Source organism: Tauraco erythrolophus, chromosome 1 (assembly GCF_009769465.1).
Source record: "Tauraco erythrolophus isolate bTauEry1 chromosome 1, bTauEry1.pri, whole genome shotgun sequence".
Lineage (NCBI taxonomy): Eukaryota > Metazoa > Chordata > Aves > Musophagiformes > Musophagidae > Tauraco > Tauraco erythrolophus.
The window spans coordinates 38,978,478-39,006,356 of NC_141465.1; the positions used below are offsets into that span (position 1 = coordinate 38,978,478).

The 27,879-nt window shown below is 37.4% G+C and overlaps 1 protein-coding gene across 1 annotated transcript in view; it reads left to right on the top strand.

Annotated features, from left to right (window-relative positions):
• Positions 1–27,879, top strand: part of CASK (calcium/calmodulin dependent serine protein kinase) — a 239,321-nt gene that overhangs the window by 40,559 nt on the left and 170,883 nt on the right. Inside the window, 1 exon segment of the mRNA XM_086608529.1 lies at positions 16,176–16,288. Coding sequence (XP_086464655.1) covers positions 16,176–16,288 — 113 coding nt within the window.

The window sequence follows — 27,879 nt, forward strand, 5'->3', positions numbered from 1 at the left end:
GGAATTGGCTGGATGGCCGCATCTGAAGAGTTATAGCCAATAGCTTGATGTCTAAGTGGAAACCAGTAGCAAGTAGTGTCCTTCAGCAGTCCATACCAAGGCCAGTGCTGTTTAATATCTTCATCAGTGGCATAGGCAGTGGAATTGAATGCACCCTCAGCAAGTTTGCAGATGACACCAAGCTGAGTGGTGCAGTTGATTCACTAGAGGGAAGGGATGCCATCCAGAGGGACCTTGACAGGCTTGAGGGGTAGGCCTGTGCAAACCACATGAGGTTCAACAAGGCCAAATGCAGGGTCCTGCACCCAAGCCAGGGTGATCTCCGATATCAATACACACTGTGAGATGAATGGATTGAGAGCAGAGAACAACCTGGGGATACTGGTGGACAAAAAACTGGACGTGAGCCAGACGTGACAGCCCAGAATGTCAATCATGCTCCAGACTGCCTAAAAAGAAGTGTGGCCAGCAGATCAAGGGGGGTGATTCTCCCCCTCTACTCTGCTCTCATGGAACCTTACCTGGAGTACTGCATCCAGTTCTGGGGTCCCCACCACAAGAAAGACATGGACCTGTTCGAGTGGAGGAGGGCAGTGAAAATAGTCAGAGTGCTGGAACGCATTTCCAATGGAGAAAGGTTGAGAGAATTGGGATTGTTCAGCCTGGAGAAGAGAGGGCTCTGGGGAGCCTTTACTGCAGTCTTTCAATATATAAAGGGAGCTTATAAGAAAGATGGAGAGTGAATTTTTACGAAGGCCAATAGTGACAAGAGAAGGCACAATGGTTTTAAACTGAAAAAGAGTAGATTTAGATTGTACGTAAGGAAGAAGTTCTTTACGATGAGGGTGGTGAAACAGTGGGACAGGTTGCCTAGAGAAGTGGATATTCCATCGCTGGAGGTGTTCAAAGTCAGGTAGGATGGGTCTTTGAGCAACCTGATCTAGTTAAAGATATCAGTGCCCATGGCAGAGACGTGGACTTAGATGATCTTTAAAGATCCCTTCCACCTCAAACCATTCTATGATTCTGCATTTTCCTGACTAGGCAGTCTGTAGCAGACACCCACCACAATGTCTTCCACACTGACTGTATTCCAGTCCTGACCCGTTGTCTTACCTGGCTCCTCATCAGTCCCAAGACAGAGGTCCGTACTTGAAGCTGCTCTCTTACATAAAGAGCAACTCCTCTTTACTGTACCAGCCTGTCCTTTCTAAAGCCTCGTACCCACCCATTGCAGCACTCCAGTTGTGTGAGCCAGCCCACCGTGTTTTTGTGAACCAAATCAGACTACAGCCCTGCACCTGCATGCAGACCTCTTCATGTCAATGCCCCATGTGGCATGAGTTATTGTGCAGGCACTTCAGAAAGGCGCCTGGTTGTGGTGATTTCCCAGAAGAGGTACGAGCGCTGCCCCTGTGCTGCCCTGGTGGTGCTTATTTATTAAGCTTGAAATCAGCCATTACAAGTTCTTTGCTGTCAGTATCACCTTGCTCACTTTGGTCCTCGTTTCCCTCCCCTGTCATTCCTAGTGTAAAGATCTCCTTTACCAGGATGACTACCCTATTGGCAAAATTGCTCTTTGCCCTCCTTGGGTGGAACCTGCCACTTCCTAACAGTCCTTGATCCTGAAAGAGGATCCTGTTCTCCTAAAAGCCAAATAAATCCATGTTGCAACTTCAGCTGCATAATCAGTTGTCCAGTAAATCTGTCTCAAAAACTGTTCCGTGGGTGTTTGAAGGGTGTAACAAATACTGCCATAAACTTTTGTTAAAGTTTTAGAGTTGGTTTTGGTTGGGTTTTGTTTTTCATTCGTACGTTTTTCACACAAAGTATTGGGTGGTGGGTATTGGTATTTTCACATCTTTACAAGTAGAGTTGTGCAGTTATTTGAAAACCCTGCCAACAAGAAGTTACTTTCTGTGGTTGAGCAATACTCTATGTATTCTCTGCCATCTATAGCATTTCTAATTCTCTTCTCTCTCTTTTAATTATTTTGACTAGAGAAGCATAATGAAGAAAAAAATAGTATGATAATTTGATGATTTCTTCTCATTTTCTTCTCCCTCATCCTCAGTTACCACACTTTTGTCCTCATTCACTTTTTCCTAAACATTGCCTTTCTTAGTAGTTAACTTCTAGTTCTCTTTTGTATAGCCTTAATTCATCTAAAAATATGGTTAGACTTACACCTACAATGCAATTTCTAGTATGAAGCAGGAGGGTTCTATGGTGGGGTTTCATCATACATGTTCATACATTTAGTCCAAAAGCAATTGGTGGTTTTAAATCCTAGTTTTGTTCAAATTTGTAACCTCACTGTTTGAATACTTCAAATTCTTCATAGCTCCAAGAATGTGCCATCCTTCAAGTCATAGTAGTAGCTGAATTCTTAATTTTTTGCCTTTTTTTTTTTTAAAGACAGGAAATTTGATGTAGATATATTCTTACTCCTTTGTGTGTATATGTCCAGGTTTTGGCTGGGATAGAGTTAATCTTGGTAGTAGCTCAAATAGTGCTGTGTTTTGTATTTAGTATGGGATTTGGTAGGAGAAGAATGTTGATAACACACTGATGTTTTAGTTGTTGCTAAGAACTCAAAGACTTCTGAGCTGCCCATGCTTTGATCGTGTGCAGGTGCACAAGGAGCCGGGAGGCAACTTAGAGCAACTGATCTAAACTGGCCGATGGGATATTCCATATCATGCAACGTCCTGCTCAATATATAAATGAGGGTTGGCCGGGAAGTGCTCTCTCTCTTCTGGGATTGCAGTTTTGGGAAGTGCTCTCTTCCGGGATCGCTAGCTGGGGATGGGCTGGCCATTGGTCAGCAAGTGGTGAGCAACTGCCCTGTGCATCACTAGTTTGTATGTTCTATTATTATTATTGTTATTGCTTGTTGGTGTGAGAATATGTAAGGGAACAAGCTCAGATCTACTCTTAGACCCAAGGTGTTGCTCATCTGTCTCGTTTTGCTTTTCAGTCCTTGAAGAAAATAAGTAAAGGGCAGCTGGAAACTGGTGAAATGTCAGCTGGTGTTCCTGATCTGGACCATGAATTCAACTTCCTATTTTTGTCAATGTCCCAAAGGTCAAATAATCACTTACAGGAGTGTAGGACCTTTCAGTGTGTGCACCTTACATGGTCATGCAGAGATGGATTCAGTGCTCTGATTCCTGCTAATTTCATAGTTCCAGGAATAATTTGTTGTTTAGTATTTTTAGAAAAGCACTACTACTTGTCCTCTCCTGGCAGGTTGCTAGCACCCCTGTGCTATCTTCACATTGGTACCGACACAAACTTTAGTACATCTATGTCTTGGAGCTGACTGGGAAATTGATTCAGGAAGCTTTTCCTCTTTTGAAACAAACAAACAAAAAAATTACATGTTGCTTTTAAATAAAGGCTTTACTTTTAGTTTCAGGTTGTTAACAGTTCTATTAAATATTTAGCAATTAGAAAAATAATGTTGTAGCTTTTTTCAAGTAAAGAAATTGTGACATGGTCATACAATACTTTATCCTGTATTTTATATATTATGTTTATTAATAATTGTCTTGTAGGTGATTATAGTTCATATAGGAATAATTGTTCTATAGTTAAGATTACATATTTTGTATGGTAGAGTCTTTCTAATGACAAGATTATGCTAAGGAGAGACCTTTAACTTCAAATTGACACATGAAGAGAAGAGTTGAATTTAAAATTCATAGACAGGAAGCTGGTATCTCATGTTTAAATACTTACAGTATTTGTTACTTTTACAAACAACTGGTTAATTTTCCTACTGTACTTATATAGCAATATACCTTCCAAATATTTAGTTTATATAGCCCTATTTAGTTTTAAAGGTTTTTCTTGTAGCTACATTAACTTTTTCCAAGACATTTGTGAAGTTTTTCATAGAGATGACATTTCTAAATAAACTATTAAAAAGTAACTTGTTTAAGGTTTAGAAAAAGGCTGAACTAGTACAAATGGCATAGACTAATGTTTTTTTCATAGACATATCTAGGCTGTTGAAGTGCAATCTGTACTTAAAAAAAATACTAAAACCCACAAAAACACACCCTGACTTTGAACAGTAGTTTATATGCATTAAATGTATAAAAATACAAGGAACTACTGTTGAGAAACCTAACAGATTCAGATGGAAGAGAGAACCTAAATTTTCTTATCTTCTCTGTGTCAGATTCTTCATGCCAGTACGTTGTTGAAACCTTCAGATTTCAAGAGGTCAGAATTCATTCATTTCTCCCCTGGAGAGAGAATTCAACAACCTTCTATAAATACCATAGCCAGGAACTTTTTTCCTTATATTCAGCTGAATGTTCTTAATAAATCCCATAATCCTTCCATAATTTAAAATGTTATGAATCACCCTAAAGGCTCATGATTTGAGTTATAAATTAAATTTCTGAAATATTGGAAGTCTTCCAGCATCTTTAAAAGAAAACCTCAGGTATTTATGTTTTCCTTCACTTTGTACATGATCTTGATGACAACTTATGAAATTTAATACTAATCTGCATACTTTTGAGACCCACAAGTCAGACTTTCTTTTCAGGATACTTTTTCATTTTCCTAACACATGAAGGTATTCAGCAGTTCAGAGGCCAAACTCTTGTAAGAAGTACAGGAAGCAGTCTGTCTGGATCAAGATTCTTTGGATAATTTAGCTTTACAGATCAGTGCCACACTGGAGAACTTTCTCACTTAGAAACTTGGTCTCTCTCACTGACCCCAGTAACTTTTATTTATTGGTTCCAAAAGGTCTTGTGACTTGGTATACACACAGAAATATCATTGAGCCTGTGATTTTAAGTGGCAGCCAAACTGAACTGGGATTTTTTTTTTTTAAAGCAAAATTTAAATATTGAACTATAGAGGAAGCAATTTTGATTGAACTGATTACCAGAATAAATTCTGTTTAGATTTAGGTATTGGTTTTGTGGGAGATACTAATTTTTAGTGTATGTGTGTGTTTTAAGAACATTGTTTTGTTTGACTATGGCTATTTTTCAAGTTTGAAACTTAACTATTGTGTAGTGGTGGCAAATTAAATAGAAGTTTTATTGTTAGTCAGATATGGGGAAGAGAGAGGCCCTCAAAGAATTTCTGAACTTTTTGCATGTATTACAGTATAAATGTGATATATTTTTCAATTTTGAGACATTGTCATATGTTATCACAGACAATTTTAAATTAGGTTATTTCCATAAAAAATGTTTCTTCTCTACTTCTGTAGTGGCCCATGCAAGTTAAGTGTACCTTTCTCCATTGTCATGAACATGTAGGAAACTTCTAATTTTTGTCACCCAGTAGCGTTGGGGCAGCTGAATTAGTGGTGGTGTTTTCCAAGCAATGAGAAAACCCCTTCTATCAGTCAGATCTCTTAGTGCTTCCCTCTCACTTCCTGCTTGCAATTTGGGTTGCCGGTTTCTTTAAAACAAACAAAAAGATTACAGTATGATAAATGTGAAGCATTCCATATCGGACTAAAGAAGAAATTAAAATGCATTCAGAGAGGAAACAGGAAAATAAGTGAAGTTTTGTCAGTTTTGGATTAGTTGTCTGTCAGGTTATTTTAAAAGACAAAACGCTAAATTGAACTGTACTGGTTAAACTATGCTTTTCTTGATGCACCATTTGAGGATAATTGCTGCAGACAAGGATCTGGACATCATCCATAAAGGAGGAAAAAAAACCCACAAGGACTTCAGTAGTGGAAATTATGAACTTTTAAGTACAGCCACCTCTTGAGAATGGAAAAACTAGTAACAGGCTTTGGAGTAGGCTAAGGCTGGTTGGTTGGAAACAACTGAGAAGAATGCCACTGTATTAGGTGGCTATATGGTGTGCATGTCAAGAAGGCAAGTACAGGATTGTACCAGGCACAATATTTCCTGCAGAGAAGAAAGAATCGTTAACATCTTAACTTTTGATAAGACCTCATCTGGTGTACTACTCACACTTCTGGTTGCTTTTTTTAAGCTAAAACTAGAACAGATGCAGGGAGGAGATTCAGAAATAAGAGAGCTCATCGTAAAAAAGTGCCTTTTGTTAGGCTTGGCAAATTGTGAGTGAGAGAGAGAAGAGGAAGCAGTATGTAAGCTCAGTTTTGTTAGCAGAACTAATAGATATAAAGTGAATGTTAATAATCTTAAAGTGGAAATTTAAAATAGAACCACAATGCAGGAGGGAGAGATGATGTAGGGAGCAGTTAATGCATGTAAATACACCTGAGGGTGTAATCTTATGAAGGAATTTTTGGCAACAGTGGTGGCTGACATATTCCCATTCTTCTTTCTCATCTTGCTCTGCATGCTCTGTGTTACTGAAAGCACTTGCAGTTGCAAGACAAACTATGAGCGGTGGAGCCAGCTGTATGTGGATTTACCTGAGACTTTCTCAGTTAGATGCGAATCCCTTTGCTTCTTTGCGTGATGTACATTTGCTGCATTAGTCCAGGCCCTACAGATGGCTGTAGGACCCTATGAAAAATCGTTTCGGTTGAGACTAGATTTCACTTTTAGCTGTTTAAGCACCCGCTGTGTCCTAGCTGTTTGTTCCTGGTTTTGATTGTCTGAGACAGCTCTTTGCATAGCCATGCTTTAAGCCAAGTCAAGCAACTGGTCTGGATGAAAAGTAGCACAATAAATAAAGGGATAAGTGGTTTGTGTGCACTCTTTGGGTGGTTTTTGTTTCTTCTTTGGTTTGGTTCAGTGTGACCATGCCAAAGCTGTCTCAGGATGACACAATAGCTAGAAGTGGTGGTGGTTTGGCCAGCACTGCTGCTGAAGAAACGCTGGTGAAGCCACAGCCTGAGATGGAATAAGGCTGTGTTAACAGACGAATGGGATAAAAAGGTTCTCTGATTGGGAAAAAAAAGTAGTAATGATCATTGTCTCTTGCTGATGAGTCTGAAGATACCCTACAACCTTTCTGTATTCTTTTGGAGGCAAAGCTATTATTTTTAATATACTCCCTTTTGTTCCTGTGATTGAAGTGCTCTTTTTAACACATTTGTTCATTCCTGCTGCTTTTCTTCTCTCTGTTGAATGATTTAATACCTAATGTAGTTTCATAATTTTTTTTTTTCCAGATTTCCTTCGCTGCCTTCTGATCTCGTGCACTAGGTTCTCTTCTTTACAAAGAAGAGAAAGGGGCAAAAGATTCGGTCAGATAGTAAAGGAGTCTGTTAGGAGAACAGCATCAGTTTTTTTGAATGCTTTTGAACTGATGCTACTGATTCAGTTGCTGGTGTGTTGTATTTTTCTGTGTAGTGTTACAGAATATTAGAGCGTAAAAATAAAATTTTGAGGATTTTTGATTTCATGCTCTTATTGCAGTATTTCCAGTGGGAATTTATCAGTGAAGCAAGCTCTCCTTATTTCCCCCTGCTCCTGTTCAAGAGTAGATTTTGTGCTGTAATTACTAGTCTCTATCTGCCCTAAATCACTTTTTGTGTGAGATGTAGATTCTAACCTACCTTAAGGTGAACCAGAGAGAGAGGAGAGTCATATTTGTCATCATTTCTTGAGTTCTTTACTGATGAGGGGACTATATTTCATCTCAGATTAACAAGCCAATTTTCATTCTTCTTTCTCACCAACAGTTAAAAAACAGCACCATTTTCTAAGACCCTTATAATTATTTATGTCTCAGTTAAGTGAATGTCTCCATTATTTACCTGTGTATGCTTAGTACATACGTGCCTTAGAAATAACTTTTTGTTCCTTCTGTCATCCCGTCTGGAAATGAGACACGTAATCAGTCACTTTCTTGAAGACTGAGGCTGCTAGCATAACATTTTAGACCTGTGTACTGATTTAGGAAAGTGAAAATAGTGTCCAATGTCTAATCTTGCAGCAAAAGCAAATTAGTAGTGAACCACTGCAAAGAGGTATCAAGGAAGAAATAAGCTAAAAATGAAATCTGTAGGGCCAAGAGTCTGAACTCTTTAAAGAGGTTATTTAGGAGCTACTTGAATTTGAGGTCTTGACACTTCTCTTGCAAATTACCTTTAATGACTTGAAAAATAGGAAGTAAAGGAAGATGTGAGGAAAGTCTTGAAAGAGCTCCTCTATGTCAATAACTATTGCTCCTGTTTAAGACAGTCATCTTACTATCATCCAAACATGGACTTGAAATGGTGTACTGTAATCTTCTGTATGTATCATGTGCCCCTTCTTGTGGAAACATGCCCTTTGGAAAGTCACCCAGCAGCTGATGTCTCATCTTGTTCCAGACAGCATATAGGTCTTAACAAAGTACACTTACTGTTTCTATACCTGCTACAGCTGCAGCTTTCAGACCAACTCTTTCAAGACCACGAAAACTATTACTACAGTAATTATTGAAAACAGAATTTGCTGGTCTGTATACTGAGGTGAATAATTATTTGTAAATGGTGGTTTTCAGAGTGAAGTAGTTTCTGCTGTTTCCTTTTTTTTTAAAAAAAAAATAAAAATTAACATAGTAACATGTCATTCTGACAAAATTTATTAATCATGCCCCTTCAGAGGTACCCTCAAGCCTAAATTCTTTTATGAGTCTATGAATAAAATGGGAGAATTTACAAGGATAAGGTCAGTGTTAACTGATAACTATGGAATTCTGAAAATGAAAGATGTTGTAGTATATGTGAACATAAAAATATTTTCTGCGTAGCTTACATGTGAAGAATGTTGTTTGTGACTGATGCTGAAATTTTTATTTCATAGTAATAGAATAGAGAATCTAGAGAGCGTGTTGTCTCAATGTTCTTCCTTTCCCATTGCTTCTGTATCCTACCCAGTCAATGTAAAATAAGAGTTGTTTGCAAACTACAGATACATTAAATATAATTTTACATATCAGCATCTGTTTATAGCATATGTATGCCTAAGAGGTTTGGTAGATAGATTCCTCATATATTAAAATGTAGAATGACTGATAAATTCATTCTTGCTTTTTTGCTTGATAAGAATGAAAATCAGGCCACAAACTTAGCATGTCTGTTGATAGAGGTTACAGACCAGTTAAGAATAGCTTATCCTCCTTGCAGGTTGGAGATAGGAAAGACAGCGTAGCAGAAGAGATCTCTTTCTGCCAGTGTTTTGCTTTTATAGTGAGAAAAACATGTAAACAAGCTTCTGAATTCCAGGATAAAATCTTAAAATTGAAAGTAAATATTTTTTCAGTATGTTGCATAAATTCTAAGCATATCCTAAGGTTTTCCTGGGGAGGGCTTCCCTTTCACAAGAGCTGGAGCAGCTACTCCTTCTGTAGTTTCCTGTGGAAGGAAAGAAATTATTAAGGAAAAAAAAAAAAGGAAAAAAGGCTGGAAGCTCCAACTGTTTGCTCTCTTTTTCTCTGGGGTAGCTCTGCCAGTGTTTTGGCATTGAACGTAATTGTGTGGTGGTCTTTTCAATTTTAGTTTTCATTTCTTCCCTTTCTGCGTCAGGTGAGGCTTTGAGGAGGGCTGAAAAAGTGGGTTCTAATAACGCTGCAGTGAGGAGAACGCTGCCGGAAGGGCAGTAGGTTGGAAGAAGGACCATGACTGGGTTTCTGGTCCACACTAGCAGCCACTGCTTCTGACTAGAGTCGCGTCTGACAGTAGAAGGACTAAGTGATGAGATCATTCTGGGTGTCTAATTAGCTGTCATAGTGCACTGCATTAATATGACTATGATTTTTTACTTTTCGCGTGTTTCCCCACCCTCACCCTCCACCAGATATTTCTATACTGAATAACTGAAGCTTGAGTTACTTCATTATATTTTGACAAGTGTTTTCTCTGAAGTTTTTATTCCTATGTATAAAAGCTTACTTAAGCCTTTAAAATAGACAGTAGTTTAATATTTTTAAGCTGTAACAATAATTTCTTATAAATCGTGTTTTATCACTTAGCTAATATTTATTAAATTCTTTAAGTGCTGTTATTTAAAAAATGCCTGCCATTTCCAAATCTTTTCTTGACTTTATTTTCCCTGGTTTTAAATGACCTGTTTCTAACCCTACCACTTTACTTAGTAACCTTTCTCCTGTTATTTGATTATTTATCAAATCATCAGAAAAGAAAATCCACATTGCACTCAAATATTATGTAAACACTATGATCGAGCACTTTAAAAGGTGTTTAAGTGATCGTGTCTCATAAAAATGATCATGAACGTGAAGGAAGACTTGTGAATTGGCGGTTTTAGTTGTGGTTTGGGGTTTTTTTCCCCCCTACCTTAGAACCACAGCTTTGGTACTCTGTATATTATTCTTTCTGTTGGATTAATGTTAGAAAGGATGTGTTTATATTGGGCTCAGATCTAGTGAACTGCAGTCTTGTGCTTTGTTCTTTGTATATTTTATCCTAAAGCTGAGTTAAAACACAGACGTGGTTTTGCAGATGCAAACTGTTGAAGCATACCTGTGATAGAAGTGTTGCTGCTTGGGAACTCAGTTTTGTGACTTGTACTGGGATACCTAATTTTCTAAAAAAGTATCAGATCTTCAACCCAAACGTTCTTCTGTGCCACAGTCATAATAATGCAGTATTTTAAATTTTCCTTTGAGAATAAATTAAAAGATGTCTACCCAACATTGCCAGTGATGGCTTTTTAGATGTGGATGCCCTCTAATCCAATATGCTAGTTCACAGAGAGGTTCAATTACTTTTTTAAACTGCAGTTTCATGCGCAAATAAGGTGATATAGTGACTAACTGCAGGTTTGATTAATGGCATAGGCTGGAAGGGACCTCAGAGATCATCTAAACCTTGGAAATACTTAATTTTCAAAAGAAGTTCACTTCAATCGAAGGGAAAATTAAAGAACAAGTATATATTATAAATAGCATAGATGAGTGAAGAGGGAAGAAGATCTGTCTCTTTAAAACATGGTTGTAATTTGCTTTTTTCTCAAGAATTTTCATCAATTTGGATGCAGTTCTTTTGAAATTATTAACCACTTTAGTACAAAGTAGCATTGTCTGCCGCTTAGGTAAGCGAATGCATAGCCTTTAAATGAAGGGAAAAATAAATAAATAAAATCTGGGTATCTCTGTCTTTTCTTGTGTGACTTTATCTATATTCATTTGTAGTATCTTAATGCAACAAACTGACATCATCCCTTTTAGGAAACATTGATCTGCTGTTTAAAATTCTGAATAAAAGTAACTTTAAGACCTGTATTGCATGTTTCAAGTTTTTAAGCCCTGTTAAATAACAAAAAGGAATCTAAGGCCTTTTCCTTCTAAATGGAAGCTCATTTTTAAAGGACCACTCTGTTCATTGGAAGAGGTGGTGTTATTCACTGTTGTTGGCTTTACTGACAAAATGTTCAACTTGTTTCTTACTTTTCTTTTTTTTTTTAACTTAAATTAAAGAAACTGAATTTGAGAGCCCAAATGCATTGTTTCATATCACGTTCCTAAAAAAATTGTGACTTGCTTGGAAGAGATCTTGAGCAAATTCTTGGTGATCTGTTAGTTAGTGACTAAAAATCTCAAGTTTTGGGATTCTGAAGCATAGAGGTTCAGAAGGCGTCTGTATAGCATCCTTCAGTAGGAACTCCGTTCCCGCAGGTCAGCTCAGTTCGTTCAGGACATGGGAAGGGAACAGGCTGTAGGTACTGGTTGCAAGTATTTTTGCTTATTAGGAATCAACAAGGTGTACTTTAATCACAACCAGTTCTCATTCTTGCACACCAACATAGATGGGAGGAAAGGGGAAAGGAAGCAAAACAGACAGATAAACCAACAAGATTCTAGTTTGAAAAAAAAAAAAAAAAGATTTGCAAAGTATAGGCTTAGATCTTTATCTTTGAAGTCCTAATGGCATACACTAAGTAAAATAATTTAAAATGAAGGAGGTGATAAAATAGGCTTTGATGGTCTCAAATTTTTAGGATTTTATTCTAATTCATGTGTTGTACTCCTGAAGGAGAGAGTAATTAATAATTGATTTTCTTGAAGCTTGTGTCTAGCTGATAAAAAAAAAATCTGTTCTGTGCTAGACAGTAAAGCTTAATCACCATAAAATAGTTTAACTAGGTTTAAGGTTACATCAGGACCTGCCCTGCTTATTTGAAATTTTGCAAGCATGGAAAAAGCTGGTTGAGACACCTCTCCAGCATTCCTATCCACTTTTTTATGGCCTACGTGTAATCAATAACCTCCTCAATAATGTATTGTAATACTTTGATTTTCATCTACATCAGACAGCAAAAATTAGTGTGCATCCCAGCCTCAGTTTAAGAAAATACGTTTTGCTTTTTTATATATGTTGCAGGTGGAACTCAAAGTATTGCAGGTGTTAGAATGTGCTGCTGCCAATATTGACAAAATACTGGTGAAAAAATCATCTGTCCTTATTACTTGTATATTTTAATGATTCTCATACTTTGAGTTAGCATCATCTGTTGTGTCTGTGCTAAATGCAGTGAAAGATTTGAAATCTTGGGGGCAGGAGGGAGGATGAGTCTGAAACCACGGATTTGTGTATCTCAGCAGGTATGTCTGTTAAGAGTAGCACAGAGAAAAATGAACTACAGAACACATAACATTATAATTCTAGTTTGTATGACTCTTACAAGATGAATTCTTATTATGCAACTGAACTCAATTGCTCGGTTTTAATAAATAAACAAATAAGTAGTCTGATCTATCTCTAATAGTTTTGATGATCTATATCTAAAGTTACAGTTGTTCCTTCCCCTATCTGCATCATCTTGGTATTTTAGATCTGTATAATTTGAGCTGCAGGGTTAGTAAAATGAGCTATAGAAACTGTTATTTAGTGAGGATGTGATATATGTTTCCCCAGTGGCAGACACAACTCTTGAATAGCTCCTTGTCTCATTTGAGAGATGAAATATTGTCCGTTTCCTGACTGAGAAGAGTGTGATTTTAGTGCTGAGACTGAACATGGCCTGAAGGGCTTTTGTTGCTTAACTTCCAAATAAGGTTTGAAACTACTGTGTTAGGAAGCATGGATTTTTGTTTTCTGACTCAGATTAGACAATATCACCATGGGCTATTATAACTTTATTTGTAAAATTGCTGTGTTTCATTGCAGCTATGAGGAAAAAGTCAAAAAGCTAACTGCAACCATCATTTATTTAAAAGTTCTTCTCTGTTACTTGGCACATGCAAGCAACAGTGTCTGCTTAATTGATGAGGGCACCTCTCAAGGGTGTTTTAAAATTACCTAAAATTGGAAAATTCAAGCCTTTATTGTGCTGCTGTTGTCATGGAATATATTCATCTAAGGTATTGTCATAACATGTATTACTTTGAGGCTGTCTGTGGCTTGAATATGAGAGAGCTAGTTTTGAGAAAGTTGAGGCTTGTAAATAGCTGAATCTTCAGGTTATGTTTAAAAATCTTTCAATTTCTATATGAAACTCTAAATTGGTGGGGTTTTTAATAGAATGAGTTTATTGTAGACATCACTGAATTCTTGTCTTCTGTACTTTACAGCACTTTTAATTTACTTAAGAGTCTTTGGCATTCCTCATTCTAAGTAAAGTGAGTAGAGTTTCAGTATGGCTATAAAGGTTAAGACTGTACAGATCTTGTATCCTCTCTGTTATAGAACTCAATAAAATGCTTAACTTTTTTTGTCCCAGACTCCAGACTTTGCAAGAAGCAAATTGCTCAAGTCAGGGTTCTAAAATGTTAATACATAATGGAAAGAAAAAAGAAGTCATGGTTATGAAAGAGAAAGGTAGGAGTGACCACAAGTCTGATCCCTCTTGGAGCTGCAGTTTGTGTGCTCCTTTTTGCTTTATGATTCTTCCAACTAGCTATCCTTGGCAGCTCCAAGTATGTACACAGTCAGGTGGATGAGCAAGCTCTCCAGCCCAGACTTGAGAAAACCATCGAATCTAGAAGTAATTTGGTCAAGAGCAAGAAATATAAATATTCATAGAGTTTATATGAATGAACAGAAGTCAAGGGTCTACATATAAGAATACGGTCTTTTCAAGAGTCTATATGCTCTAGTGATCTACCATTCTGTATCAGATTATGTTAAAAGCACTATTTAATGTCTTCAGAAAGGCTTTGTGTGGGGAAAAAAACAATGAGAATTAGAAGAAAAAGGATCATTTTAATGAAATACACCTATTTTCTAGTAGTTTATGGCAATTATGAATGAAAACGAGTATTGCCAATGTTGTTGCAAAGCTGTGATTTAGGTTTTGAAATGTTTTTAAATTGCCTAAATTTAAATGTGTTTATACTATTTTAAAGCTATTCTACTTTGACAGGTGTGAGAAGAGTAAGCAGAGACTTGGGATAAGAAGGTGACACTGATCTGTATAAAATGGGACTTCTTAATAAACAATTACTTTTTGAAATGTAGGGAGAGGATTCCAAGTCAGTAGCTGTAGTGCTTCAGATGCCAAATAAAGGCAGTTGAGCCTTTTGCATTTACAGATGTAAGAGGATTTCTATGTATTAGAGTTTTAATTGAACATATTTTTAAAAATATCTGTGGTAACTATTAGTAAAAGACTGGATACCAAATAATAGTGGGATGTGGTTCAGAGGAGAAAGTAGGCATCAGTAGGGGAGATTTCATTGTGTGTTATGAGCAAGGAAAGAGGAAAAAAACCATGCGTTTTCTTGTATAGCTAGTTCTATTTGAATGCATCAGCATAATTCACACGTTCACAACAGTAGTTGTGCTAATAAATATTGTCCTTGTTTGTGGATGTTTAGATTGTGATTCATTGACTGGCTTTGGTATTCATGTTCTGTGTCAGAAACAATCCTGTTTTAAGAAATCTTTGCAAGTATGTTGTTTAAAGAATACAAAAATTGGATTTTAGCTATGGGAGTACAAATGGTAGTGTGATGAATTACATTCTTTGAGTCATCTGGTATGTAAAGGAATACCAAAAGCTAATTATAAAGGTTTTGTAAATGTCCTCAGAGGGACATTTCTCCCTTTTCAGGGAACCATTGGTTTTGAGAATTATGTTGCTTTCAAGTCTCTGTGTCCAGAAACCTGTAAACTAACTTCCAGTTCACTGCTTGAATGGCAGAATTTGTCTTTTAAGCTATATTTAAACATTTATTTCACTCAATAGGTGAACTTCTGAACAAAGGCTCTTTCCGTCCTCAAATTTGCCCTTACCTCCTTTTGAGAAGACATTAGAATGGATTTCTTTAGAGCTATCATGTCAGTCATTAAATAAGCAGCAGTAAAAAAGGATTCATTTGGCACAACTATTGCAGTCTTGAAACAATCTTATTCTGTTTCCATAACCTCTGAATTTTTCATGTTTGAAAGCTTGACCTACAGTAGTTATCTGATAGTGTTTGTTGTTAACATTGGACGGAAGATTCCATATTTTAAGTCAAGGCATCAAGAACTTAAATCGTCTACTAAAAGAAGCTTCCAAAAATGCATGTTGGTGATAATGGTTTTTAAAAGGTTGCCATTGTTCTAACTTGTGTTTCGGCAAATGTAGTTTCAATTTAGAAAAATAATTAGCTTGTTATTAGTTGAGTGCAATACAAACACCTGTCTGAAGTAATTTTAATAAATCTTTTTATCTGTAACTTTTTTGGGGGTTCTTTTAGGTGCCATAGATGAGAGAAACTTTTGTAGAATTTTTCAGTATTGTCATGGAGATAGTTTATATCTAGTGATGTCAGATAAGCTCAAAATAAACCTAGTTTGTGTAATACAAATAAAAAAAAAATAAACCCAAACACTATGACTTAACAATTCTGTTACTCATATTGTTGTTTCAAAGGAATATCCTTTCAGTTGTTTCAAATGGTAATTTCTAAACTCTAGCTTAAGGACTGAAAGCAAGAATGTGTTTCTCGCCTCTATTTTTCCCCCCCTATTTGGATTATGCATCAAAATAAAGTCCACTTAAAATTTAGTAGTAATGTCAGTGTATTCCACAAGGTTTCTAAAGTAGCCTTTTTTCTAATGTGGCAGGGTAAGAGAATATTACTTTAATATAGGAAAATACAAAACCCATTTGCTTTCTATACACTAGTCTGCAGCTTAAATTATTTTTTCATTTAATGGGCAGCAGTGATGAGAGGTGTAAGCTTCTGTGTAAATACTACACTTGAATGTTGGAGTCTGAACTGCGTTTAGAAACAACGAAGTTGTAGCTCAACACATAAAAGGGAATGGGTTATTCATTGCTGTTTTCTCTGTGTGTGTGTTTCAGGGGTCCATTCAGTGTGGTACGGCGATGTATCAACAGGGAAACAGGGCAACAGTTTGCTGTAAAGATTGTCGATGTAGCAAAATTCACTTCAAGTCCTGGATTAAGCACAGAAGGTAAGAATGAACAATTCAGCAAATTCTAAACAGATTTTTTTTTTGATTTGTCAACCTTGTCTATGTTTATTTACTTTGTAAGATCTTTTCTGGTTTATATCTTATAGAAGTTTTTAAGCAAGGTCTTACATCTCAAATTTAACTTGATTTAAGTCATACATTTCTAATCTTTAGTAGTTCCTACAGCTATTCAGTTGTGATAATAAATATTAGAAATAATAGTAGGCCTTTGCTAACTCCAAGTCATGGCTATTTGTATTTGGATTTTTGTTTTTAAGAATGTGAATTTCTTAAAGAAAAATGAATTCTAAACAAAAAAGCATACAAAGGAAGTAAAGTAAGAACACATATCGGTTTTGGTTTTACTAGTCTAAATTTAGCAAGTAATTGCCTATAATATGGATGAAAACTTGCGATTAAAGTGTGTGAAATTATATAAAAATCTGTGTATGTTTTTCGTGTAGTCAGGATTTTAAAACAGTGCTGCGGAACTGCTATAGTGTAAAAGGCTGTAACTCTTAACATTTCCTATTATAGGGTAAAACAATATGTCTTTTCTAAGTTGAATATACAACTCGTGTGTGCATAAAGTTTCTTTTACACTATATGAAAAAGAGCACAGTAGCTGAATGACAATCACTGTCTATTCCATGTCCAGTGTATTTTTGCTGGAGATTATATACTTTTGTACAGTAATGTTTTCTGGGGATTCCACTTGTGCCATCTAAGCCCTTAATAATGCAAGTTCAGCAGCAAAAAGTGTCAATGGCTTTTGTTGGCAATTGTAACAAACAATATCTTAAGCCTTAATAGCTGGCTTGATATTTACAAGGTAAATCTTGGGTCTTGCCGGAGATTTTACCAAAGATTTTCATTTAAATCTGATAACGCCAGTGCTAGTTTCTTTTTCCTAGCCCTGCAACAAAATATAAGCTGTGCTTTCTGTAGTACTCAGCTCATGTATAATCATGTTATGGTTTTGGCAGGTTAGACTAAAACCATTACATTTTGAGCTAGCGTATTTTTACTAAAATGATTCAATATCTTTTAAAGAAGTTCTGTCCATATTCTAGTCTTTTTCTGAGCCTCATCTTAACTACTGATGCTAGGACATGTTTCTACCTTTAGTGGAGTATTGTTTTCCATGCTCCATGAAAGTAAAATTCAACTTCTTGGAGCCATGAAGGAATTACTGAAAAGGAGAAAGAGTAAACAAAAGAGTAGGGACTCATCAGGAGGAAAAGAGAAACCAACAGTAATAATAGATTCACTGAAAAAATCAAAGATAGCTATTGATGGTTTGCATTTTCTGCCTGAGTCTAAAGAAAAGACTTGGGAGTATTCTAAGAAATTTTGCTTTTTCGATTTCACTTCTGTTATATTGATGTAGTTATAATTCAGGCCAGCAGTTAATTGAGTTAACAGATCTTAAACACTTTCTAGGTTTAGTGGTTTTTGTTTTGTGTCTTTGGTTGTGGATTGTTGTTGAGGATTTTTTTTTGTTTTGAGAGTTTTTTTAAGGTTTTGAATTGCTATGCATTAGATTTGTAATATTAAGACACATAAGATTTATAAGTCAATGTGTTTTTCGCCAACTCTCTTTTGTGTACTCTTTGTTTTTCCTCTGTGCTTTCTTTTTTTTTCAGAGCTCTCTTCTATCCAAGTTCTAGGTTTATGTTTTCAAAGATTTTATTTTTCTTAAATCTTTTTAATTTGTTTGGCTTATTTCTAATTTAGCATTCCTTAAACACATTGGTAGGGAACCATGATGGTGGTACTTGCATAAAATAAATATTAGATAACTACCTGGGAGGAAGCTGTATTTGTAAACTGTGTTGAAGTATTAAGCTGGAATGGAATGGTAAGTAAGATTAATCCTTAGGAACATTCTTTATGTCAAAGTTGTACCCTCTGCAAGACCATTTTGGTCTTGAAGGTTATCTTTGTACAACTTTCCACCTCCGATCTTTCTTTGAGGCATAGGAGTGGGAGAACAGGGCATTCTACACATGAGGGAGCTGATGGTAATTCCTTCCATTAATTTCACAAACTATGTAGAGTGCTGAGAGGTAAAGGACCCAGTATGCCTTCACACATATGATTAAATTTAAAAGTCCCTGTTCTTGAGTGCTTTCACCTAAGTAGCCATATGGAATGAAATGTGTTTATGGGTAAGTACTTCATCTTTGTATTTGTCAGCAGTGTACTCTTGTGGCAAAGTCAGTCAACTGCATAGTAAACTGTTGCAAAAGTGTAATCAGCAAGTCAAAGGAAGTGATTATTCTCTCTATTCATCCTTTGTGAGGCCACATCTGGAGCACTGTGTGCAGTCCTGGTTTTCCGAGTACAAGAAAAACAATGATGTACTGGCATGAGCCCAAGAGAGATGGACTGAGGGTTTGTCTCGCCTTAAGAAGAGAAGCTAGGGAGAGATTTAGTGCTGTTTTCAGCTACTTAATAGACGGATATAGAGCAGATGGAGCCAACCCTTCATATAGGCATACAGTGAAAAGACAAGAGGCCATGCGAACAAGTTGCAACACATAACTGTATCTGCCTTACCACAGTAACAAAAACAATCGAGCTTCGAAAAATTGATGCTTCTCTAGGCTAATCTGTGTTTATCAATTGGTACTACCATGAGCATTTGTGGTGTATGATAGAGAAGCCACTATCGTGCAAGGCAAACTTTTATCTAGTATAGCTTTCTTTACATAAGGCTACCAATACATATAGTGTGTAGACACAGACATGTCAAGTGTTTTTCGTCTGCATGCACCTCTGCAGTGGTTTAGTAATAGGAAAAAAAATGAATGCTATATAATGATGCCTGACAGCTAACAAATCTAATTTAAGCTAAATTCTATTGGATTTAAGTATTAGTATTCATGGTCTTACATACTGTGTGTCATCAATCTCTGTAGTGTTGTAATTCAAAAATATTAATGAAGTGTATTGACATTTTGTCACTGTTCAAGTGGCCACGTGATCTACTGGATTAATGTTGGCTATTTTACATGATGACAGATTCTACTACAATTCACTATGCTTTCATATCACAGATATACAAAAAATGAAAAATATGCCTAACAAAATGCAAAGGTTGAAAATTTTTAGATATGAAAGACTATTTTGTACTGTTCAATTTAGGGGTTTCACTTGAAAGAGTAGTTTATGTTCTTCAAAAGCTCGTTTACTCCTTTAGGTCTAATAAAAATATCAGTGTAAACAAGTTTATTTCAAATACAGCTCTTAGTTGCTATACTCAGAACTTTTGGTATAGAAAAGTGTAAAAAGCATATTCCTTATTTTTTAATTTGTTACAACTCACACCATAGTTACATTTTACTGTCCATTTCTTCTGCTGCTCTCTTCACATCCCATGCATTTTTCTTTTTTTTTTTTTATTTTTCTCCACGTGTCTTGCATATCTTGCTTTTAGTTAGCTATTGCAACACCAAATACCTGTAAGTGCAAACACTATTTCTCAGGAAGAGAATGGTGATCAATTCCTTACTACTTAGTAAAAGCCAATATACGTTATTTGTGTGCCTTTTCTTAATGTCAGATTGCTCTCTTGTAATTGCTGAGTGTTTTTTAAAGCAATTTAAAGGGCAGTGCCCTGTGCTTACAGTGCATGTCTCTTGGAAGTTGTTTTTCAAGATTTAATTCATCATATATTAGATTCAGTTATCTGTAATTCATTTTGATAGAAATGTCCTCACAAAGTAAGTGATTACTGTTACTTCCACAGCCTTCTAATAGTCTAGACCTGATTTATTAGGCTGATCTATGCATCTGTACGGGTTTGTATGCATGTAAGCCACTATGAAGCAGAATAGATGAGCTGATAAGCAAAGGTTCAGGTTTCCTTTAGGTCCCAACTGGTTGTACTGGAAGCAAGCTGTGAGGTCAGTGTCTGCAAAATGTTTTGGCTGTGACAAAGGGCAAAATTGTAACCAAGAAATAAGTGTTTAGAGTATAGTTTTTGGACTACTACTAGCACTGAGAGGGGTAAGATAATTGAACCAAAGTAGTATTGATATAGATCATCCATTTTAGAAGAATTCCAACATTATTTCAGTGAAAGGAAAAAAGTGTGAAGGTTGGCATCATTTGGTGTTTTTCAACAAAGGGCCCACAGATCTTTCGCTGTCATATTTTCAGGTTGTGAGTGATTTTTCTTACAGTTGAGACCTTATTCTTGTTCTGCTTATTTCCTTAAACAGTTTACCCTTGTGTTTTTTTTTTTAAAAAATTATTTAGACATGCATTTTTTTAAATCACTTTATCAGTGCAGTTTATTTGAAAGGGTTTGTTTAATTCTGAGGAAAGATGCACAGAAGAGTATCTTAACCTTTTGATATTGAAAGGCTATGGTAAATCACAAGTTATTTTTTGCAGAAGTATCTCTGTGTAAGATTCTGCACCTCCGTCCCTGTTTTTTCAGGGATTTAAGCTAATAATGCAGTGTCAGTGTTAGTGCTCTAGTCTTTGAGTAAAAAAAATATTACAAATCTGTATGTCATCAAATTTTATGGTACTATACCGTATGTAGACTGGATTTGAAGAAAGAGCGAGTCACTCTTTGCCTTTGATTTGAAAACACCAACTTATCTGGAATTTCTGGTCATTGTCAATTCTGTGTTGTACCATATTTCACAGATCAAAGGAAGTTACTTCCTTCTCTGTGGCATTATTGGGCCCTCACCTGAGCTATTGTGTCTGGTTTAGGGCGTCACAATTTGAGGGATGCTAAAGAACTGGAAAGTCCCAGCAAAGGACTAGCAAGATAGTCAGGATCTTACAGCACATGATGGGCAAAGAGAGGATGAGGGAGCTGAGTTCATTTAGTCTGGTGAAGAGAAGCCTGAGGGTGATTACAATAAGAGTCTACAACTACTTGAAGAATTACAAAAGCAGCAAAGTCAAGTTGTCTTTAACAGTGGTGGCTATTACAACAAAGAGCAATGGCCAGAAATTGTTACTTGGCAGGTTCAGGTTGAACATGAGATAAAACTTGTCCACTGAGAGGGTAGTGCAGCAGGTAGCCCAGAGAGGTTATAGGACCTCTGTCGCTGGAGGTTTTCAAGACTTTGCTAGATGAAGACACAGCTGTCCTGATCCAATGTTGGCAGTAACTTCACTTTGAGTTGGGGTTGCATCGCATGACCATCGGAGATCATTTCTCACCAGCATTTCTGTGATTTAGTGAAAATATGAGAAAGGCACTGTTACAGGTTTTCTTTCATTGAAGGTAGAAAATATGAGGATATTTCAGAGAATGAAAAGCTGCATCAGGCTGACTTTGCTTTTTTAATTATTTTTTTTAATTATTATCATTTTAACCCTATGAGAAATCTTAATCAAAGTATTTAGTGCTAGTAGTGTTGCAGCTATAACTCTATTATACAGGAGCTTTCTTGAAAATTCATTGAGTGTGTATGTCTTAGTACTGAAGAGGTTGAGGCATCTGTTTATAGACTGCAAAAATCACATGGTATTAATGATACCTCTGTTAATAAGAAAATGCACAGATATGGAATTTTGAAGTGAAGGTGTTTAAAATGTTGGTCGCTGCCTGTGATGGAGTTTATGTTGCTGGTCTTTTAAATTCTGCTGTGGTTTCTATGTATGTTGTACAAACAATAAAGCAGGTTGACATAAAAAGGTAGGAAGCATTTGAATTTACCATGCAGCTATGGTAATACAAAATAAAGTATAAAAAGAATGCTAAAGGGGGGCGGTGTCAAAGTAATGATGAAAGGGACCTGTACTAGAGTTTGTGCCTCTAGTACAACAGGACTTGGACTGATACTTGTAAGCGCTTTTGACATTTGTCATTTCAATAGTCTGCCTTTCTGGGGAATGTGTAATTCCTAGCTTAGTTCTTCAACTTCTTTCACACAAAGGTAGAACCGTTCCTGTTTGGGTACAGGAAATGTTACTCAAGCCTTTCTGAGGGGTTTATTTGTTTTAACTTAATGAAAGGTAGGAGTTTTCTTGTTTTCTTTTCTTTTCTGGAGAAGCCATAATAAGCTGGTTTTGTTATAAATTCAGTTCAACCAATTTGTACATATAAATTTCATAAATGTTTAACTGTTTTATAGTTCTGCTATAACTTTCATAAACAAAGTGTCATTAGAATTAAATACTTCTGTGCAGAAATATAAGAGATGGAACCAAGCTCTTTTTCCCAGCAACATTTCTATAAGTGAAGCATGTTAACCATATAATAGATACAATGAATCACAGGAGTGCCTGGAAACATAATAAGGATTTCTTTTTCAGGACTTTTTTTTTTTTCTTGCTACTGGAAGTCGGTTCACTGCAGAAATGGTGCACTTGGTTTTTTGCTTGGAAATACAGAATTCAGTCTTGGGCAATATTCAGAAAATATTTTTTTTTTTTAAAGTGTAAAATATAGAGTTATATTTTAGAGGCCTTTTTTGGTGCCTTTTCTACCATGTGCCTAGATATAGTCTTCTAGGAATGAGATACTGAGTGTCACTGGTCAAATTGTCATTGTTTTGACCTCTTTTGGAGCCTCACATACAAATTTAATTGTTTCAGGGATGCAAATATGAAGTTCTGTAGGGAAATTCAGCCTTTCATCCAGATAATTAGCAAAACCTGTCCCACTTCCATATATGTGGAACGAGAAAATATGTTCACATATGTGAACAAGAAAATAACACCTATGCACATGAATCTTGTTATGAAAAGTTTCTTTAAACTTCTTGTCATTTAAGTCAGTGAAGGTCAGTGAATATGGTTTGTCATTTAAAAGTTAATTCCACTTTGTACATATAAATCAGGTCTTAGTGACCATTTGATTAAAATCTTTACTGAAATAACTAGTATTGTTAAATACATGAATACGTAATATTGTACCTTTTTTCTGAAGAAATACACATGATTTGTATACATCTTAGTAATCTCAAGTCATAAAGGATATTTACTAATTGATGAAAACTTCTGTACAGACTTGTACTTACACATCACTTCTGCTTAATATGGATGAAAACTGATTGAACCTTAATCTGTCGTTTAAATCCATCTGTACCTGAGAGCTCACAACAAATGCAAGTTTCATTGAAAATTAGACTTGAAAATATTTTAAATTTTTAATAGGCTTTTTGGAAATTTAGGAAAAACATTTTCAGATAGTGCATGTAGTTCAGCATAAATCACAGAACCCAGAAGGTAAGATGATGAAGTTGATTTATTCCAAGCAGACTAGCAAAATGATGCCTGCCAGGTAATTTGGACATCCTTTGGTGTACTGAATAGCTCACAAGAGTGTTGGAAATAACTGTCCTAGGTTTGGTTTGTGGTTTTTTTTGCTGGTGTTAAGTCTGTCATTAAAATGTCCATCCTAGTCAGGTACAGTTGCGTCCTCAGTTGGTCACTCTGAATCTGATACTGCTTTCCAAACCATATATCCCAAACTGTAAAGAAAAAGGTTGTGGTTGAGCAGGGTTCTAAAAAGCCTTCTATACTAATCCTCTCTCTCCCCAGAAAAACAAACAGAATAAAGTATCACAGATATACTTTGCTATTATTCAAAAATAGACTTTAAAATCTCATAGTATTTCAATCTTGTCTGTCCCTTCACTAAATATTTAGTTGCATGCATATGATAGTTTTAGAGTTTGATGACTTCACCTCCATGCCTGGGAAGATAATGGAGAAACTGATCCTGGAAACCATTTCCAGGTACATAAAGGACAAGAAAGTCATCAGAAGTAGCCAGCATGGATTCACCAAGGGGAGGGCGTGCATGACCAACTTGAGAAGCTTTCAAGATGAAACAACTGGCCTGGCAGATAAAGGAAAGCAGTGGATGTGTTTGTCTAGACTTCAGGAAGTCTATAGACTTTGTCACTGTCTCCCGTAAGATCCTCATAGAGAAGCTGATGGAGTACAGGCTGATTCAACAATGAGGAGGATTGAAAACTGGCTGAACACAGCTGGGCCCAGAGAGTGCTCATCAGTGGCACAAAGTCTAGGTGGAGGCCAGTAACTACCGTTGTGCTCCAGGGTTCAATACTGGGTCCAGTCCTCTTTCACCTCTTGATTAATGATCTGGATGATGGGGCAGAGTGCCCCTTAAGCCAGTTTGCAGATGACACCAAACTTGGAGGAGTGGCTGGTAAACCAGAGGGTTGTGCTGCCATCCAGAGAGGGACCTCAACAGGCTGGAGAAATGGTGTGACAGGAACCTCGTGAAGTTCAACAAGGGGAAGCGTGCGAAGTCCTGCAAGTAGGGAGAAATGCCCCCTTGCACTAGTACATGTTGGGGCTGACCAGCTGGAAAGCATCTTTGCAGAAAAGGCTAACAGCATCCTGGACTACCTTAGGAGGAGTGTTACCAGCAGATGGAAGGAGGTGATCTTTCCCCTCTACTCCCTGCAGCCCCGTGCACCATTGTGCCTCTGTGCTCCTTTGTGGGTTTGCACATGAGGTTTTACCACATAATCTAACACTGTTTTTCTTTTCTAAATCTCTAGTTTAATTATAGCTGACACCTTGCTTAAGAAAGCAAAGTTTGAGAAAGAGTTTGAGAAAAGCAAGTTTGTTTGAAAAAGAAATCTAGGTTGGAGGGGGAAGCAAGGATATTGCTACTTTGGTATTCCAAAAGCAGTAAACAATGCCTGAAGCTTTTACCAGTACAATAAGCCAAATGACAAAGGTGCGTTTCTTCACTCTGTTTGCAAAGCAATCTAATAATTAAATTTATGCAAAGCAATCTGGAAATATGCTTTTTCAAAAATTTATTTTGAGAACGCTCAAGGCTTCATTCTTAAATATTATCTTTAATCTCTTTACAAAGTCCATGAGGTATGTCCAACTTCTGTTCTGAAGAATGAAAACACTTTCCAAAACACTTCTGTCTTTGTGCACGGTCTGTACTCATCTAATGAATCATGATTCTTGCCAAGAGTCCACAAATAGGCTTCTAACTGTGCTTGCCATAATTCAGGCTGGTTACAACCATAGGGAAGATAATAAGCATCAGCTGTATTTTCAAATATTTTCTGTTTGGATGTGAGCATGTATTCTGTTCTGGTTTGTGCAATCAAAAAAACTCCAGATTAATTGCAGCTGAACTGCAATTTCTGTTAATTCATTGATCCAAAGAGAACCTTCTTTGACTCTTAAATGCGGGGTTTTATTGTTTTGTGAATCTGAAAATCTATATCACTGTGATGTGATCATGATGCTTGTGCAATATCACTCTTCTAGAATTACTTTTGATGTTAGAGTGACAAACCTGATCTTCATGGAAACTTTCATTCTAACATCTGCATCAGCAGGTGTTTATGACAGTTGTGGTTTTAGGCTGATCCGGCAACTAAACTCCACACAGCCGCTCTCTCACTCCTTTTCCAGTAAAGTGGAGAGGAGAAAAATATAATAAAAGAACTGAGGGTTGAGACAAGAACAGAGGGAGCACCCACCAACCATAGTCCCGGGCAGAACAAACTCGGCTTTCTCAAAACAAAACAATTTATTAACAGTTACTTAAAAGAATAAAGACAAGCAAAACCAGTTACTTAAGAGGATAAAAAGAAAACAAGGCCAGATCTTAAAAACAACACCTCTCCACCCCCTTTCCTTTTCTTCCCGGCTCTACCAACCCCCCCCCCCCAGCGGCGCAGGGGGACAGGGAATGAGGGAGTGCAGGTCAGTTCATTCTATGTTGTTACTGCCGCTCCTTTCTTAAAGGAGAAGGAGTCCTTACACCATTGTCCCTTGCTCCAGTGGATCCCCTACTCACAAGGAAAATCCACAAACTTCTCCAGCGTGAGTCCTACCCGCAGAATGCAATCCTTCCCCATTGGATTGCTCCAGTGTGGGCTTTACCACAGTCTTGGATTCTTAGGGAGTTGTAGCCACTCGCTCTGGCGTGGGTCGTCATATAGACTCTAAATGCATCTCTACCTGTGCCCATGCTTCACGACTGTCCTCAGGCTCAGGCATCTCCTCTAAACAAAACATCTCCCCACCGACGTGGGTCATCCCACGGACTCTAGATGTGTACCGTCCTCAGGCCCAGGCATCTCTTCTTGACGTGGGTTCTTCACGGGCTGCCAGTGGGTCTCTGCTCCACCAAAGACTGTCCTGGCTGTAGGGGGGCCGCCTGCCGTCTCTACACCGGTTGCAGGGGAAACTCAGCTCAGGCACACCTCATCCCGTTCCATCTTCACTGACCTGGTGTCGGTGTGGCCATTTCTCTCAGATCTCAGCCCTCTCTGGGTGAACTCGGCCCGGTGGGCACCCCGGGAGCAGGGCTCTCCCCGAGTTCCCCAAGTGCCTCCGCCGCCGCCATCCTCAGAGGGTGGCGCCAGCCTGGTGCGGGCCGCCGCCCGGCCGGGAGCCAGGGAGCGGGGGCAGCACCCCCCTCCGCTCTCCTTGCTCCTGGGCAAAGGCACCAAACCCTACACAGTTGCTCACTCCCCCACCCCCAGGGATGAGGGAGAGAATCAAAGAAGAAAACGAAAGGAGACCTGTGGGTTGAGATAAGAACAATTTACTACTACTGCTACCAATGTATATATGTACGGATATGTACAAGGATAAATATACACAAACGAGTGATGTACGGTGTCATTGCTCACCACCCCTTGACCGAGGCCCGTCTCGTCCCAGACTAATGATCCTGAAACAGATAAAGCCTGATACTGCAATCCCAGATGAACGGGAGGCCCAAAATAGAGAGCAAGAGAGAGAGAAAGCACTCTGAGAGTCCGAAAGTGAGAGTCCCAGAAGGGCAAAAAGCCCTTTTTTCCAGCTGACCCTCACTTTTATACTGGGCATTACGCTGCATGATATGGAATACTAATTGGCCAGTTTGGCCTCAATCTTAAGTTCAAGCACAAATCGTAAGGAGAGTCGTGGACCCCTTGTCCAAGCCATGCTCCCCCCTTATCCTGTTGTGCTCCTGCACACTGGCAAGAACACGGCAGCTGAAAAAGCCTTGAGACCTCAGTGCCAACTACAAACATCAGCTTGCTATCAGCATTCTTCTCAGAGCGAGCCTCTGAGTAAAACCAAAACACGGAGCTTTTCTAGCTGCTAAAAAGAAGAGCTGACTCTGTCCCAGCTAAAACCAGGATGATGACTAATACATAAAGTATATAGAAGTTGAGATCTCTCTGTAGTAGGTCATTATGTGGGAGAATGGAACTTTGAGGACAAGAAAGCTCAAAATGCATGGGGTTCAGAAAGTTGTCAGTATGTCAGTTATTTGTGAGAATTAAATACTTTAGGTCACATCAGCACATATTAACTTGTGCAGATGCAAAGATATCCACCTTTCTTGAGTGTAATTCAATGAGTTTAGTCCACTGCCAAACAATGGCTATGTTTTCCAGAATAAGAGTTGCTTTAGTAGGAAAAAAAAATAATCTTGTAATCTTTTTGAGTAAAGAAAATCTTTGAAGAAAAGAGAAAAAAAATATTAAGAGAAACAATTAAGTCGGCCTGATACGAAGCCAGATGGAAATGTTTTTTCTTTGGAAGCTTTCTTATAAAACAGAATAAAGAAAAGATCTTGGCTAACGTAGAGTAGAACATTAGAGATT